This window comes from Mya arenaria, chromosome 7 (assembly GCF_026914265.1).
Source record: "Mya arenaria isolate MELC-2E11 chromosome 7, ASM2691426v1".
Taxonomy (NCBI): Eukaryota; Metazoa; Mollusca; class Bivalvia; order Myida; family Myidae; genus Mya; species Mya arenaria.
Window position 1 is genome coordinate 35,814,676 of NC_069128.1, and position 18,403 is coordinate 35,833,078.

The 18,403-nt window shown below is 35.0% G+C and overlaps 1 protein-coding gene and 1 long non-coding RNA gene across 3 annotated transcripts in view; both read left to right on the plus strand.

Moving 5' to 3' along the window:
• Nucleotides 1-11,388, plus strand: part of LOC128240691 (lysosomal-trafficking regulator-like) — a 74,834-nt gene extending 63,446 nt beyond the window's left edge. The window contains exons 49-54 of one of the 2 annotated variants that reach the window (XM_052957418.1): nucleotides 3,154-3,252; nucleotides 4,815-4,957; nucleotides 7,081-7,178; nucleotides 7,508-7,661; nucleotides 8,187-8,258; nucleotides 8,512-11,388. In XM_052957418.1, coding sequence (XP_052813378.1) covers nucleotides 3,154-3,252; nucleotides 4,815-4,957; nucleotides 7,081-7,178; nucleotides 7,508-7,661; nucleotides 8,187-8,258; nucleotides 8,512-8,641 — 696 coding nt within the window. In that variant the 3' untranslated portion in view covers nucleotides 8,642-11,388. The remainder of the gene's footprint in view (nucleotides 1-3,153; nucleotides 3,253-4,814; nucleotides 4,958-7,080; nucleotides 7,179-7,507; nucleotides 7,662-8,186; nucleotides 8,259-8,511) is intronic. The other variant, XM_052957417.1, reaches the window with a different exon arrangement.
• Nucleotides 11,389-14,071: 2,683 nt separating this feature from the next.
• On the plus strand, nucleotides 14,072-18,403 carry LOC128241565 (uncharacterized). Its single transcript, XR_008262400.1, has 2 exons — nucleotides 14,072-14,335; nucleotides 18,044-18,403. It is a non-coding gene; the product is annotated as an uncharacterized LOC128241565 (long non-coding RNA).

Here is an 18,403-nt window from a genome sequence, read left to right on the forward strand (position 1 = left end):
TTCCAGACTCCCTGGCCCTGGCCATTGTGTCAGGTCTAGGCCAATGTCCAGGGCGTGGTCTATTAAACATGAACTTGCATTCCTCTGGCAGCTGGTCGCAATGGTATCCCCGGACATTGTCCAAACAATTATCATGAGTCATAGATGGCCCATGTCGAATTATTTCTCCATATTCATTGTATGTTTGTACAATATCTTGAAATTTAATTCTTGTATTAGCCAATAAAACTCTCCCATTCACACACAGCACATCATCAGGACCCTTTGTTTCTGCTGCTGGTAGTGGGCAGTCACCTCTCAGTCTCTGTAAGTAGCAATGCTGAGGAGGAGTGAGATCATTCTTTAACACCAGAAGATTTGGCTTTCCATAATGCCAGTTTTCCCAATTAAGAGCCACATGAACTTTTTCATCACATCACAAGCAGTCAGTATCAGAATCCATCCCGGGTGTTGTTGTGGCCTCACTCTGACTGCCAACTATGTAAGAAGGAAAATTCCCATCTCTCAACAAGCTATTAATATTGCCAATAGTTTCTATCCTCAGGTATGTTCTCCTCCTCCTGGCAATCATCCAGCTGTTGACCCCGATATCCTCCATCACCCGGGACAGTCGCAGGGAAAACAGGCTCTCACTCTCGCTATCACTATCCATGGCTTGCTTTTTCGTAAATAACAGTCTGTCAATAAGAACATGTAACAGATAATCTCAAAGGTGTAGGGGGTTTTCCTACTTAATTCTACTTTCGAAATCAGATATCAATAGCTTAAATGAGGTTTTAGATAATCTTCAGGTATGTGTGAATACCTAACACTCAATCCGTATATCTTTAACTTAATGTTCATGGATTCAAATTTGTCTAAGGGTTTAAAGTTTGGTAATTTATAGCTTTACAATCAGGTTGATACTTTATATGCTATGATGTAAATGTAAAATTATCAATTTCATCTTTGTCTAAATTGTGCACCTCGTTTCATCCCCACATTTGATCATCATCGTCATCATTTTCAATTAAATTTTAGTAAGCTTTAAGATCCAGAATTATAATACCACCTGGGAAAGTCAATACAGATATAAATACTCACTTATTCAAATGGATTGGATATCAGATTTTGAAATGATAAACTACTTATTCAAATCAGATACAAAAATTTTTTATATCAATATTGAAATCTCTTGTAGAATATAAGAGTTATCAACTTGAAACTTCATATGTAGATAGATCTCATTGAGGGCAAGTGCAGTGCACAATAACAGTAACTCTTGCTTTCTTAGTTTTAAAGTTATTGCCCTTTGTTATTTTTCATGCTTAAAGTTTTGTCCGTGGCATATCTTGTAGAATATAAGAGGTATCAACTTGAAACTTCATAGCTAGATAGATCTCATTGAGGGCAAGTGCAGTGCACAATAACAGTAACTCTTGCTTTCTTAGTTTTAAAGTTATTGCCCTTTGTTAATTTTCATGCTTAAAGTTTTGTCCGGGGCATATCTTGAAGAATATAAGAGGTATCAACTTGAAACTTCATAGCTAGATAGATCTCATTGAGGGAAAGTGCAGTGCACAAGAACCGTAACTCTTGCTGCCATATTTTTAGAGTTATTGCCCTTTGTTAATTTTCTTGCTTAGGTTTTGTCCGTGGCATATCTCGTAAACTATAGGAGGTATCAACCTGAAACTTATTCTGTAGGTATATCTGATTGAGAGAAAGTGCAGTGCACAAAACCGTAACTCTTGCATCTATATGTTTAGAGTTATTGCCCTTTGTTAATTTTCAAGCTTAAATTTTGTCCGGGGCATTTCTCGAAAACTATAAGAGTTATCAACTTGAAACTTTATAGATAGATAGATCTTATTGAAGGGGATCGCAGTGCAGAGCACGAAGTGCTCAAGGTGAGCTATTGTGATCGGTCTTTGTCCGTCGTCCGTCCGTCAACAATTGCTTAAAGAACATCTCCTCTGAAACTACCTGGCCAAATTCAATGAAACTTGACAGGAAGCTTCCTTGGGTGTCCCTCTAAAAAAATACAACAAGGGGTTACAATTGATTAACAACAACAACAACAAAATGGCCGACTTCCTGTTTTGCTTTAAAAAACATCTTCTCTGAAACTATCAGTCCAAATTCAATGAAACTTTACAGGAAGCTTCCTTGGGTGACCCTCTACAAAAATACAACAAGGGGTCATGATTGATCAACAACAACAGCAACAACCACAAAATGGCTGACTTCCTGTTTTGCTTAAAAAAACACATCTCCTCTGAAACTACCACTCCAAATAATGTCGACAGTAAATAATTCGTCAGGTGACACATCCGACTCGCGGAGTTCTAGTAATTAAGTTAACATCATTGTTGACTTGTTGGCATGTACATTTGTAAACATTTGGATTTGATTCCATTAGATAATATTGAAATATGAAACCTCAAAGCACAAGTTAAATGTCTAGATCAGATTTAAAGCTTATTTCTTGCTTGGATAATCTTGTGATGTGTGGCTTTCTTTGCTTTAAAATGCAAATAGCATTAAAATAAAATGTTTACGAGACTGGCAAGATTGTTTACAAATTTTGAGTTTTCAATGAAAAGTTTGATTGTAGAGGTTTTACCAAGTCTGGGTATGATGTCAGTCCCTACTCTTATATTAAACTTCATTGTAAGGAAAACTCATAAACAGTAATGGTAAAGGCCCCAATTTCTCGAAACATTTAAGCTTGACAGGCTTAAGTAGCTTGTTTTACTTAGCCAAAATACATACTTAAATTTCATTTCAGTTAATGAAAAATTGTCTATAACATAATTTCTTTTAAAGTCTAAAATCTTTAAAAAAGATAATTTTACACAGAATATAGGGAAACAAAAAAAGTGAGATTAGCTTAATCCTGTTATAAGAGACTTAAGTAGTTTTGAGAAATTGGGACCAGTCCATTAAGTTTCAATGTAATGGTCATAAAAGAATGCAAACATTATGTTGATACAAATATGATAGGATAATTAATCATAATCTATATGACATGTTAAGTGGTTGTCCGGTTAGTGCAGTGGTTAGCGCACTCGCTTTTTACCTAGGCAACCCAGGTTCGATTCCCGGTTTGGGGGCATGTGAGTTTGGTTTATAGTTTAAAACACAACACAAAATTTGATTAATCTTTTCCAGATAAGTTGCTGCGTGTCGGTGGCTGACTGTCGGCACTTGTTTATCGGAGGGTCGTCTGGTGTAATCTCAGCATACAGGACCAGACATAACAAGGCCAGGGTAAGGAGCATAATTTAGCATTGATTTGTTGGTTATTCATGATCGCAAATATCACATTTACACGATGATAAGTAGTCGTGCTCTTTGTAAAGACAGCAAATGTTTTCTTCTTAGAAACTAAACTGATGAACTAATATAACTATTTGTTTTTGACAAAATGTTTAAAAAATGTTTAAAACACTATTGACCAGGATTTTCAACTAAAATCAGGTTATAAGAATGACGATGTCGTTTTTGTCAAACATTGTTTTCCGCCTAATAACTTAAGTAAGCAGTGATGGATAGTGATGAAACTTGGTGTGTAGGAAGCTTTTGTGAGAAGCTACCTTGGGATTGCTTTTGATGGGGGTGGGGTCAGGGTTACATAAAATAGAATAATGGTTTCTGACCAATAACTTAAGTTTAAGGATTGATGGACAGTAAGTTAAATTGTTGTGTAGGCAGCCTATGTGAAGAGCTAACTTGGGATTGCTTTTGAGGATTAGGGGTCAAGGTCAAGGTTACTTAAAATAGAAAAATGCTTTCCGACCAATAATGTTAGTTAGGATTGATGGACAGTGAATAAACTTAATGTGTTGGTAGCCTATTTGAAAAGATAGCTTGGGATAATTGTTGATGGATTGGGTCAAAGTCAAGGTTTCTTAAAATAGAAAAATGGTTTCATCCCAATAATTTAGGATTGATTGATTGTGATGAAACTGGATGAGAAAGGATGGATAATGGGGAAAGTAAGTGTATAGGTAGCTTAATATGTGCAAATGTGGCCAGGGGTTGCTTTAAATTTGCAAATTTGAGTGATGATTCTCAAACTCTGACTGAAGATGTTGGTGCCTTAACATGGGCCCTGATATATTTTGATAGTGTAGATAACTTTAGCAATGAATGCATTATATAAAAGTGTTAATAATTAGATTAAATTTCTACCTTGTAATGAAAACTGTTTAATTGGTATTCGGTGCTGTCAACTTACAAACCGCTAAGCCATTGTAATATGCAAAGACAGTCAAAATATATATTCACAAGAAACAGTTATGTCTCTTTGACATAAAAGTTAAGAGAAATGCTACTAACTCATAATGCACCAGTCAATTGTAACCACGGCCCCCCCATGTCCGGGGGTATACCGGGGATAGCAGGGGGAAAAGGGCTGTGTTTTAACCTTTCAGGTGGCCCCGCAGTGTCGGGTGAATGTGGTGGTTTTGTCTTCACGTTAAATATAGTGGGGAATGGGCCTTATCTAGGGTCCCTTGGGTGCGGGGGCATTTGGCGGAGATTTGACCATCAGTTCGTCTCCGCAGGGCAGGGATTTTATCAGGGGTTGGCTGGACCGAAAGTCAAAGTCCCCGCTATTCCCCGGACCTGGGGGCCGTGGTTACAATTGACTGGTGCATAACAAGAAATTAATTGGCTATAATTACTAATTGCCCATATAAAAAAAAACTTGTTTTGTCGCATTGCAGTGTTTCATGGGTTTTTTCACCACTCTTGCTTGTCTTTAAGTTTATTGGAATAACTCAATATATATATATAAGAATATTATTCTATGTATTTTATATTTTTAGGAGAGTGAACTTCAGGTGTTTGGCCACCCACGATGCTTGTATGGACACACGGACAGGGTGACCAGTTTGGTTGTGTGTAGACCTTACAGTGTACTGGTCAGCTGTAGCCAGGATGGGACCTGTATCATCTGGGACCTCAACAGGTATAACCTTGTATTTACTTGGCTGAAGCAATTAGGACCATAGTGTATCCATAGTCCACAACATTACATCTTCTACTTCAACAAGTAAACCTGGCTAAAGTCTTTAGGTCATGCTGGATCTATCAGCTTTGCTATATAACCTGGCACCTCAATATGTATGGCTTTACACCTATCAGGCTGTAGCTGTTTGAGTCTGTTAGAAGACGTAGTTTATATAATTATGTACGGTCCTTCATCAGTATAATTGTCAGACATTATTCAGAGAAATATACATCTAGACTGGAGTACTTGACTCATAATTCCCACAATGTATTAACTTAGAGTTGCTATTTTCAGTTGGTGTCATGTTTCTCATAGCATGTAGCCAACGATATGTGTATGACAGTTTATCTCCAGTTCCTTCATATTATGTAGCCAACAATATGTATATATGCCAGTTTATCTCCAGTTCCTTCATATTATGTAGCCAATGATATGTATATGCCAGTTTATCTCCAGTTCCTTCATATTATGTAGCCAACGATATGTGTATGCCAGTTTATCTCCAGTTCCTTCATATTACATAACCAATGATATGTGAATGCCAGTTTATGTCATGTTCCTTCATATCAGGTATCCAACGATATGTAAATGCCAGTTTATGTCATGTTCCTTCATCTCATGTATCCAACAATATGTGAATGCCAGTTTATGTCGTGTTCCTTCATATCATGTATCCAACAATATGTGAATGCCAGTTTATGTCATGTTACCTCATATCATGATAGCAACGATATGTGAATGCCAGTTTATGTGATGTTCTCTTATATCATGTATGCAATGATATGTGAATTGCAGTTTATTTGATGTTTCCTCATATCATGTAGCCAGTGATATGTGAATGCAAGTTTATGTGATGTTCCCTCGAAGCATGTAGCCAATGATATGTGAATGCCAGTTTATGTGATGTTCCCTCAAAGTATGTAGCCAATGATATGTGAATGCCAGTTTATGTGATGTTCCCTCAAAGTATGTAGCCAATGATATGTGAATGCCAGTTTATGTGATGTTCCCTCGAAGCATATAGCCAATGATACGTGAATGCCAGTTTATGTGATGTTCCCTCAAGTATGTAGCCAATGATACGTGAATGCAAGTTTATGTGATGTTCCCTCAAAGTATGTAGCCAATGATATGTGAATGCCAGTTAATGTGATGTTCCCTCGAAGCATGTAGCCAATGATATGTGAATGCAAGTTTATGTGATGTTCCCTCAAAGTATGTAGCCAATGATATGTGAATGCCAGTTTATGTGATGTTCCCTCAAAGTATGTAGCCAATGATATGTGAATGCAAGTTTATGTGATGTTCCCTCGAAGCATGTAGCCAATGATATGTGAATGCAAGTTTATGTGATGTTCCCTCAAAGTATGTAGCCAATGATATGTGAATGTCAGTTTATGTGATGTTCCCTCAAAGTATGTAGCCAATGATATATGAATGCAAGTTTATGTGATGTTCCCTCGAAGCATGTAGCCAATGATATGTGAATGCCAGTTTATGTGATGTTCCCTCAAAGTATGTAGCCAATGATATGTGAATGCAAGTTTATGTGATGTTCCCTCAAAGTATGTAGCCAATGATATGTGAATGCCAGTTTATGTGATGTTCCCTCGAAGCATGTAGCCAATGATATGTGAATGCCAGTTTATGTGATGTTCCCTCGAAGCATGTAGCCAATGATATGTGAATGTCAGTTTATGTCATGTTCCCTAATATGATGAAGCCATTGATAAGTGTTTGCCAAACACTGGCTTACATGCTGTGACTTTTGCATACAAGTGTTTAAGATCAATGCCCGTTGATAAAATGAGAACAAAAACATTTCAATGTTGTTAAAATTGACTGTTACTGGTTTATTTACCCTATGCTGGTTTGTCATGTTCCCTCATTTTATGAAGCCAATGAATGACAATTGAAATTATTTCCTCATTTTGTTTACTTTGTTCTGTAACAACTAAAAAAACAGGACTCTCATTCTTTACATTATATTCTTTGAAAGATAAATCGTGTTAGCTCTATGTTGGTTAACCAGAGTGAGTTCCCTTTGCTCTTCATTTTTATCATCTGTCTTCTGCTTGCAGGTTGTCATATGTCCGATCCATCAGAAGCCATAAGTCAGCTGTGAAGGCTCTTGCTATCAGTAATACATTAGGAGATATTGCCAGTGTCAGTTCCCAAGGTAACACTGATCCACAGTTGAAATGCTTTCTGAAAGAACGCAATGATCCCATTTTTTCCACACACAAGCACACACACACACACACACATTTCTGACTATATCATTGCTTAGGTGAAGCAATAATACAACCAGTTGTGTAGTTTATAATTTATAGACTTTGGTCACGTTTAAATTATATATTAGTTATTTCTGTTATTCAAGTTGAAAATATTAATAATATATTATTATTAATCGTTCTTTTGTCAAAGAAACACTAGGGACACTAAGCCTAAGTAAGTCTTAGAAATCGTCGAAAGTTTAAAAATTATGTTAGAAAATAAATTATACAGGTATGGGCAGCCAGCTGTTTCTTCACACCATCAATGCAGAAGAGGTTGCCATGGTTACCTGTGAAGACACCATCAATTGTTTGGCTTACTCTGGTGCTCCTGAAGGGACTTCTATCAATGTTGTAGCTGGGGGGCTGAGCTCTGGGCTTATCAGGTAATTGTCATAACATGGTTGTGATGTGTATTTTCCATTTGCATGCATGGTCAAGGGATGAGTATTATTAGGGTACCACCAACGGTTCAGCCTACCTGGTGCCACTGAATAGACCTCTGTCATTGTTAAGTAAGTTGTTAGTACTGGGCTTATCAGGTAAGTGTTATTTAAAGCAGACATTATTTTTATTAAACTCTTGTGGTAATGGGTACAGGATGGGTTTAAATCTTGGCCCCTGAAGGGATGTACTGGCTTGGGGACTGAGCTCGGGTCTTATCAGGTAAGTTTTATAATATATGGTGTGCTGTGTATTGACCAAGAGACAGACATTAAATGAGACAAATCCTTGGATGGCAGGTTTTGGACTTATCTCTTGGCATGTAAGTTATCTTTCATATTTGTGTTGGACTAGTGTATAAATAGTCTTAAGATTAAGACTAAATTAAGATTGAGTAAAACACTATTAAACTTAATTATTGTCTGCAATGTCTAATTCTGATTATAAATGATTTTTGGTGTTTGAAGGTTGTGGAGCAGCTGGGATCTAACCCCTGTACGTGACCTTTGTCACAAGCAGCTCAGTGGGGAAATTATAAGGTAGGGCAGTTTCATGTGTGACTAAGAAATGTACTTGAAATCTTACATTGTCACTTGTCTGTTCACTAATTCATGGTTAAGATAAATGAAAAGTCATTTATATCTTACATGTTTTGGTATTTTTTTGGCCTAGCATCGAGTTGAATGTTTTTTAAGTTCTTTCAAGTTTCAACGCATTATTATTTATCAACAAGAAGTACTGAAATTGAAGTAATTTATTGATGGTTAAATTTATCATTTTAAATGTTTTCAGTCTGACATTCACAACAGACTCGCAGAAGCTGTATGCCTCCAGTACCGATGGCCGTGTCATGCTATGGGAAAATACTGGCCAGTCAAGACCTAGAAATCGGTTTAGACCATACCTCTTCCCTGACACCTAGATATAGAAATCAATTTCAGATATATCACACTCCTGAAAACCAGATCTAGGAACCAATTAAGTTTTTTCTTCTTGTCAGCTATATCTAGAAACAATGCAAACCCTTGCTCTTCCTTGATAATAGTTTTTTATACCCCCCAAAACAAAGTTTGGGGGGGTATACTGGAATCGGGTTGTCCGTCTGTCTGTCCGTCCGTTTTTTTTTTTGTCCGGGATTCATCTTTGTCGTTATTGAACAAATCTTTTTCAAACTTTCAGATATTAATGGCCATGATGTAAACTTGGGCCTCTGTGAAATTGGTACGGGTCACATGACCCTGACCAGAGTTATCTCCCCTTGATGTGTTAAAGTAGGCAAAATAAGCCCTGTCCGGGATTCATCTTTGTTATTATTCAACAAATCTTTATCAAACTTTCAGAAATTAATGGCCATGTTGTAAACTTTCGCCTCTGTGAATTTGGTACAGGTCACATGACCCTGACTGGAGTTATCTCCCCTTGATGTGTTAAAGTAGGCAAAATAAGCCCTGTCCGGGATTCATCTTTGTTATTATTCAACAAATCTTTATCAAACTTTCAGAAATTAATGGCCATGTTGTAAACTTTCGCCTCTGTGAATTTGGTACAGGTAACATGACCCTGACTGGAGTTATCTCCCCTTGTAGGCAAAATTAGCTTTGTCCGGCCTAACTCCAGGGCAAACAACCTAGACATGGAGGGGTGGGGGGTATTCGTTAGCCTATGGCTTACAGTTCTAGTATGTACATGTATCTGTCCTGACAACTAGGTTTAGGAACTGATTAAGTCAGAACCTCTTACCTGACATTTTTATCTGGGCACCGATTAAACCTTCCCTTTTCCATGACAACTAGATTTAGGAAACAGTTTTCATCTCTTCCTGAACACCTACATCAAAAAGCAGATTAAGGCCATACGTCTTCTCAGATAACTTGTTCTAGAACCTGATTTAGACCATATCTCTACATGGACAACTTGGTCTAGGAGCAGAGTTAGAACATATTTCTACTTGGACAACTTGGTCTAGGAGCAGAGTTAGAACATATTTCTACTTGGACAACTTGGTCTAGGAGCAGAGTTAGAACATATTTCTTTCTTGACAACTATGTCTAGGAGCCGATTAAGGCCATATTTCCTCCTGGGCAATTATATATTGGACTTGCTGTAGACCATACATCTTCCTGGACAACAAGGTCTAGAAAGGATTTAGACCATATCCGTAATCCCTTTCTGACTACCAGGTCTATAACCGGGTAATACCTAACCTATTCCTGGAGCTGATGAAGACTGAATCCAGATTTCCAAATGCTGTTTTACCGGAAACAAAGGATTTTTCATTGTCTTTAGGGAGGAAATGTCATTTTCAAAGTGTTTCCAAATGCTGTTTTACCGGAAACAAAGGATTTTTCATTGTCTTTAGGGAGGAAATGTCATTTTCAAAGTGTAATTTATTTTTATATTCATTTTGCATTAGTTCCGATATTTGCAAACCTACAATTTAAAGTGAACACACAGATATCAGAGTGCAATTGATTATCATTTACATAGTTATATCCCTCTGAAAATGTGTTTGCAAAAAAGAATGCATAAAAACCTCTTGCCAGTTATTTTTTGTTAATTGTTAATATAAAATACCATGGTATAGTTTTATTTATTTTTTTATGTGTTGTTTATATTTATATGTATTTATACCCTAATATTTTAAGTGTCAAATTGTTATTAAAACCTTCAGTGTTGTTTGTTTTGTCTGTTTGCAATACTCTTCACTGTGTATCACCTAATCCTAAATGCTTCATTGGGATATATTAAAAACCATATTGTATCTGAATATACTGTCATTTTGATTGCACTGGAAATTTGTTGATTATTATAACATAACTGCCTGTGTTTTTATATGTAAAATTATGTTTTTTGGTCTTCTTTATTTTTTTTCTCAGTCTGTATGTAATTGATAATATTCAGAATCCGAAAAATCCAAAATCCTGGCATTGACAAAATGTAAAAAAAAAAAACATGTCAAAGTCATGTTGTAATTTTGATACTTTTACTTATACTTATCATATATAAGAATTATGTTTGATGACTCCTATGTTGAGAATTATTTCTGTTATGCACTAACCCTAGCCTACATTCACTTGTGATATACCTGTACACTATGTTATGCAATGTTCCTCAACTGTGCCATTTTATCATGTTTCTGTTGTCAATAACGTTTCTGTTTTCATTTTTGTAACTGTTGTAAATAACATTTATGTAGTCACAATTTTCAACATGAAAACAACATTGTTTGACTAATAATTTTGTCCTTTCTCACTTTTATCAGTTTTATGGTGGTCATTAGGCATAACAACTGCAATAATGATAAGGTTGGTAGATCAGGTACTTCTTTTCTGAGGGTGTGTTGGGGGCTGTTGTAAATCAAGTGTCTGCATGTCTTTTTCATATTCGAAACAATCACTATTTTGTCTTTGCCAATGTTGACTAGATCGCAAGCTCTAGTGCTCTTTAAAATGGCGCAATCGCCGGTACAAAAGCCTACTGAAAACTTATACCTTATCAACATGGAAAAACATGTACTACTGGCTAAACCTGGCTAAATGAGTGTGGATTTATTGTTGTTTTTATGTTCTATTTATATGTGAACTGTTTAAGGATTTAAAATTAACAATATTCAAGTCTTGTTATGATTTTTTTTTTAAATGTTTGCAGATATAAATTATTCATAAGTTATCACTTTGAAATGTTTTAATAAAAACGGTGATATGTTGAAAAAAGCGTACGTTCAAACTGTTCTTACGTGTGGCCACTAATGTACGTTGAAGTACATTTCAATGTGTACTCTGAAACATCTTTGGGTGCCTACTGTTAAGTGCATACGTCCAAGCCGTACATTGAAACACATTTGGGCGCAAATGTTGATGCGCGTTCGTTCAAACTGTACTCATGTGTGACCACGTATATTCAAGTTCCAAAGTACTTGTTGTACTCTAAAACATGTGTGAGCGCCAAAGTTGAAGTGCATTCATTCAAAATGTACTCGAGTGTGGCCACTAATATTTAAGTTCAAAAGAAACTTACCTCTGAAACAAACTTGTGTGGGTGCCATTTATGAAGACTTTAGTGCATTCGTTCAAACTGTTTTAACGTGTGGCCACCAAAATTAAAGTTCAAAGATTCAAGCTGTACCGTAAAACAAGTGCGGGCTTATACATTTAAGCTGTATTTTAGAACGCATTTTTGACTTAAAGTGCATATATTCAAGCCATTTTCTCAAACACGTATGGGCACCATTTATATCATCACAATTTTCATTCAACTACCAGTGTGAGATATGCTGGCGTACGTTGTTATCAAGACAAATAACTTGTAATCCATAGCAAGACAGATCGAACTAGTTGAATAAGAGTTGCCTTCGCCATGTCCCATCACGTCACATCGCGAAATAATTGTCGCATCTAACTCCAAATGTACATTTATGTGCGTTCAAGATTTTTTTTTCAATTTTTTTACTGTTCTTAACTTTTGTTTTTTTGTTGTTTTTATTTCATAATTTAAGTAAAGTTAGGATGCGTATATCAAACATAGCTTTGGTGAAGAAAAAGAAATGTCAACTTTGTTTAAAGTCATCATTCGAAGCAAAACGTTTCCTACCGATGTTACATTTATGACGTAATTTATCACGTGGTATACGCATACTGAATATGAGGGAGCAAGAAATACGAGTGATATTTTCTGTTTCAATGACTGAGAATATCATTTTGGTGTTTTTTAAATCAGACGTCAGCGCTAACATGACTGGGAGCTGATGTAAACGACAGATTTAATAGGTGTTTTTTTGTTGTTGTTTTTTACATTTAACTGTCATTGTATATCCCTTTTAGGAATACAATAACAGGAACACATAATTTTCAGTGTAAGGTGTCCATAAATTTCACCCCGTGAACAATCGGTGAAATATGATGCGATCTCACTCTAAAACTCTCTCTATATGGCTGATTTATATTGAATAACATCAAGCGATAACGAGGATGTAGCATCAATTTGTTTGACCGTTTTAGGAAATGTAGTTGGCATTTTGTTTCGTATTTATAATAGTACAAAATGTGTATGTTACGTATCTAAATAAACACGTTTACATGTATATACATTCGGTTTTCAGAATCCTAATAACAATCGTTATCGGTGATAATGAATTAGAACACCATTTTTAAAAAATACACTCCAGTGTCTCATCAAGTGTAGAAAAAATGCTTCCTTTTTAGTGAGTAAAATATATTTCCATTGCTAATGGGAAACCGGATCGAATCATAAGTATTAAGCATTTTATTCGCTGATGATGAAATAGACCACCCTTTTTTAGAAAATACACATACAGTTAACTGCACAGTAAAGTTAAGCGAAATGGAAAGAAAAGAATTTCTGATACGTTTGTGAAGGGATCATACGAATTCGTATCATTTTTACATATTGGGAAACCAGCTCGGATAGTGATTATTCACCACTTTAAACGAACGTAAATTTAAAGCAAAAGTCCATCACAGTTGTTTGAATAAAAAACTATAGCGTATCACTTGTGACACAACAATGAGTAGTGAGCAGTTTTACAGTTAATATTGTTTCTGCTGTTTAATGTTTATTGCTTTTTTTGAAACATATGTTTGAATTTAGTTATATCACTATTTCGCCTGTTGTATTCGTAATTCATGTTTAAGTTGAGGTACTGACATGGTTTTGTTGTCAGAAACTTTCTCCTCGGTCCTAAGAAAATATTCAAGATATTCCAATAAGAGTTAGAGATCATGTTACGAATGACAATACATACATGGGAGCCATCATAGGGCAGTGCACGTATCATATGATCGCATTTTCGAATTTATACTACTGAGTAGTTTACACTATTTATTTCGAAACTAAGAAGTTATTACACCTTAAAATAGTTTAAATATTTTCTCAATAAAGTGTCGAAACAAAATGTAAAACGAATACTACCAGCCGATTGGAATACTACAACAATTTATATATTGGTCAAACATTGATGCTACATTCTCGATATCACTTAACATTCTTCAACATGCATAAACCATATAGAAGTTTAATTGTTTGTTTAAGTGCAACATATTTCACCGAGTAAGCACCAAAAGCAAATCTTTACTTTCAGCGTTCACGAAAATATGATAAGTAAAATATTTATTAAGAAGTAATTCAAAAAAGTGAAGATAATCTAGTTGGCTTTTTGTTTCGTATTTATAAAAATAAAGAATTTAAAAGGTTTATCTCTCTAAATAAACAAATATGTACTTTCGTTTTGCATAATCCTTATTATAATCGTTATCGCTCATAATCAATTAGAACACCATTTTTAGAAAATACACTCAAAACGACACATCACTAAATATAGAATTACATTCTAACTCGTTGCTGATTGGATCGCACTTTTATTAGATCTCCTGGTGACCTTTTTCAAACAATACATTTTAACTGCATAGTAAAGTAAAACCAAAATGAAAAAATGGAATTTCTATTACGTTGGTGACTGGATCATACAAATACATATTGGGAAACCAGCTCGGAGAGTGATTATTCACCATTTTAAACAAACTTAAATTTAAAGCAAAAGTACATCACAGTTATATAAATTATAAATTATATTGTACCTCTTGTGACATAACCATGAATGGTGAGTATTTTTACAGTAATTAATAATTATAGTGTCTGCTTTTAATGTTTTATTGCCTTTTGTTGCCTGTTATATTGGTTATTCATTTTTAAGTGAGGTAATGACGAAGTTATCTTGTCAGAAACTTTAACCTTGGTATGAGGAAAATATTCAAGACTTTACCCTTGAAAGTTAAAGCTCGTGTAACGTATGTCGATTCGTGCATGGGAGCCATCTTAGCAATGTGCATACAGTTTTTTTCGAATTGATATTGTTGAGTAGTTACACTTTTTATTTCGAAACTTAGAGGGGATTTTATTAGTCAGCTAGGAAACGGTTATATGATTTTGCAAGTACAACTTTTAATTTAATATGTGGAAGTATGTATCTGCAATTCATGGTTATGTTAAGGTTAAAACCAGATAGGGTCGGAAGGCATTTCTTAATACGCCTTTTGGTCCATAGCACTGTCGATATAACTTATAGAGTTATGTCCCTTTTAAAATATATATTCTTATTTTGGAATTGTATTTACATCTGGAGAATCCTTTATAAAATGTCTGAATTGATAAATATGGTTTTTGATATGAAGTTGGTGTTGGGTTTTTTTCTTTCTTGTTTTTTGTTGTTGTGAAACACCTAGGTGATTGTTGTGAGAAATAATTAATGCAATTTCGGTTTTCAAGACGTTTGGAAAGCACAGGGTGTTGGTTACTAAAATATAATAATTATTTATTAGCGTATTTCAGTGTCGGGTTTAGGATACTTTAATTCACAGCAGGTTAGAAAACTCAACATTTTATAAAGCATGTTTTGAAATGCATTCAAATCTTAACCATGTAAACATTCAGAGATATAGTAACGCACTAACAAAGTTTCGTCTGTCTTCACATCGGCTCGATATTGAGACTGTTCGATGGAGAAACGAACAAAGAGAAGAACGGTTATGCACAACATGTAATAAGTAAGAAGGCGATTACCATTTATTTGAGTGCATATTGTACAATGATTTAAGATATACATATATCAAGAAATATTACAGCGAAATACCAAGTATGTTCAAAACTGTGCATTTAATAATGCAAATTTCTGAAAGAAAATAGCTGTATACATCGTTAATGCTTTAGAAAAAAGAAAGACACATTCCCAAATCGAGACCAATTAAAGGGAGAGTTAAATTGCTTTCATGTTGGTCGACCACATAAACATGTGTGTTCACCTTTAAGTTATTACAGGACTCTAACGTGTGTGTGCGTGCGTGCGTGCGTGCGCGCGCGCGCGTGTGTGTGTGAATATGGTTTTAAATGTACTATTATTATCAGATTGGTATACTGAATGAAGATAAAGTTATTGTAGTATGGTGTGTATATATGTTTAATCATTTATTTGTTCGCCAAAGATAATTTTACTGATGATCATATTTATGATATAAATTTGAACATAGGCCATGTTAATTATGATAATATCTTATCTTATATAGATAAAAATGATAATACTATTATATTTAAAAAAAACTGTGTTCCTCCTTACATGTACATAAGCCATTGTATTACATTAATTTGATCACGGGTCAAGTTGGCCTATTAGAAATATGTATTGTGTGGTATATTTCTTTTGAATATACTTTCTTCTTCATCATATCAAATTATTACACCTCAAAATAGTTTGAATATTTTCTCAATAAAGAGTCGAAACAGAATGTAAAACGAATCCTACAACAATTTATATATTGGCCAAACACGTTGATGATACATCCTCGATATCACTTAACGTTATTCAACTAACATAAATATATATGCAAAAAGCTACAGAAACATGCTCAGTAGCAAAAAGTTTAAACATAAACCCGGTTCAGTGGCAATGGGCAACGCCAAAGACATAGAACACAAATTCACAAACAAGAAACATAGAACAGCACACAACTCTACAAACAGCACAGTGCATAAATACTCTCTCTCTCTCTCTCTCTCTCCCTCCCTCCCTCCCTCCCTCCCCCTCTCTCTCTCTCTCTCTCTCTCTCTAGTGATTCAATGATTGGAGATCCCAACTCTATCTGCAGACGGAGGGAAACAATTCAGAGCACCTAGTGCAAATACTTTTCAAAGATACGATGCAGTCATCGTTAGAAACCAAAAGCTTCACACACAGTCTGCCTTAAAAGGTTTAAAACTGTGTGATCATAGAGTTTCATAATAAAAAGCATCATTGTACTAAAACTGGGAACAAATAAAGAAAAAACATTATTAAAAATAAAAGCGACTAGTATATGCTATTCTCTCCTTCCAAATGATTTGAAAACGTAAAATATTTGAAGAAATTTAAGTCACAGCCAAAACACTCGGAGTCAGTCAACACGTGTCCACCAATAAACCATATAGAGAATAATCGTTTGTTAAAGTGTTTAATTTGCAACAAAATTCAACGAGTGAGTAAATCTTTACTTTTCGTGTTCACGAAAATATAATAAGTCAAATATTTATTAAGAAGTAATACAAAACCGTTTAAGATAATCTAGTTGGCTTTTTGTTTCGTATTTTTAATAATACGGAACTTTAATGGTTTAGCTATCTAAATAAACACATGCGTACTATCGTTTTGCAGAATCATTATTACAATCGTTATCGCTCATAATCAATTAGAACACCATTTTTACAAAATACACTCAAAAATACACACTGACTCATCAAATATAGAATGACAGTCTAACTCGTTGCTGATTGGATCGCACTTTTATTAGATCTCCTGGTGACCTTTTTCAAAAAATACATTTTAACTGCATAGTAAAGTAAAACGAAAATGAAAAAGTGAATTTCTATTACGTTGGTGGCTGGTCATACAAATACATATTGGGAAACCAGCTCGGAGAGTGATTATAAACTATTTTAAACGAACGTAAATTTAAAGCAAAAGTTCATCACCGTTATTTAAATAATATATAATACCGTACTACTTGTGACATAACGATGAATAGTGAGTATTTGTACAGTAAATATCATTTCTGTTTTCAATGTTTTATTGCTTTTTGGAGCATTTGTTTCGACTCAGTTATATCACTATTTCATTTTTAAATTGAGGAACTGACGAAGTTATGTTGTCAGAAATTTTAACCTTGGTCTAAGGAAAATATTCAAGATATTCGCTTGAAAGTTAGAGCTCGTGTTACGTATGTCAATTCGTGCATGGGAGCCATCTTAGCAATACGCATACAGTGTTTTTCGAATTGATAATGTTGAGAAGTTACAAATTTTATTTCGAAACTAAGAGGGGATTTTATAAGTCAGCTAGGAAACGGTTATTATGATGATTTTCCCAGTACAACTTTTAATTTAATATGTGGAAGTATGTATCTGCATTCATGGTTAGGTTAAGGTGAAAACCAGATAGGGTCGGTAAGCACATTTTTTAATACTTTTGGTCCATAGCTCTGTCGTTATAACTGATAGAGTTATGTCCCTTGTAAAAAAACACAAACTACAGGTTGAGGTGAAAAGAAACATTTAAGGTTATGAATAGAATGTTATCTAGCATCGGATTAAGGATCATTTGCGTAATCAGAAATGGTTGCATGCCAGATATTTTCGGATTGGGAATTCCTGCAGAAATGTTACGGTTAAACCCAGTATATTCGCAAAGAAACATAACAAATATAAAATATTGGATCTTGAAAATAGGATCTTGTTTAAAATCAGAACATTTTATGTTTATACTGTGTATGGTTTATTTGTTCAGCTGACGTGAGTGAATTTAGCACCATTCTGCAAAACTGTCAGAAGAAAACGATCAGCAATGTTTCAAATGTGCCTTCAGTCCGGTCCTGTCCGAATTGCAAAGAGGCTATCGAACACGTTGATGCTTGCCACAACATGGGGTGCGTCAACTGTAACCGTCACTTCTGTTTTATTTGCTTGGAGAAAGCAGACGATAGAGGAAATTTAAAGTGTCGTCAACCACACACTGTTGCCCCAGTTCAAACTCCTACATGATTGAGGAGTAGGAAGTGAACAAAATGGACGATGTTGGATGAACCTGAAACATGTTTTTTGTGGACGTGTTTTGCTATTATATTTTATAATTAAAGGTTCAAACAAG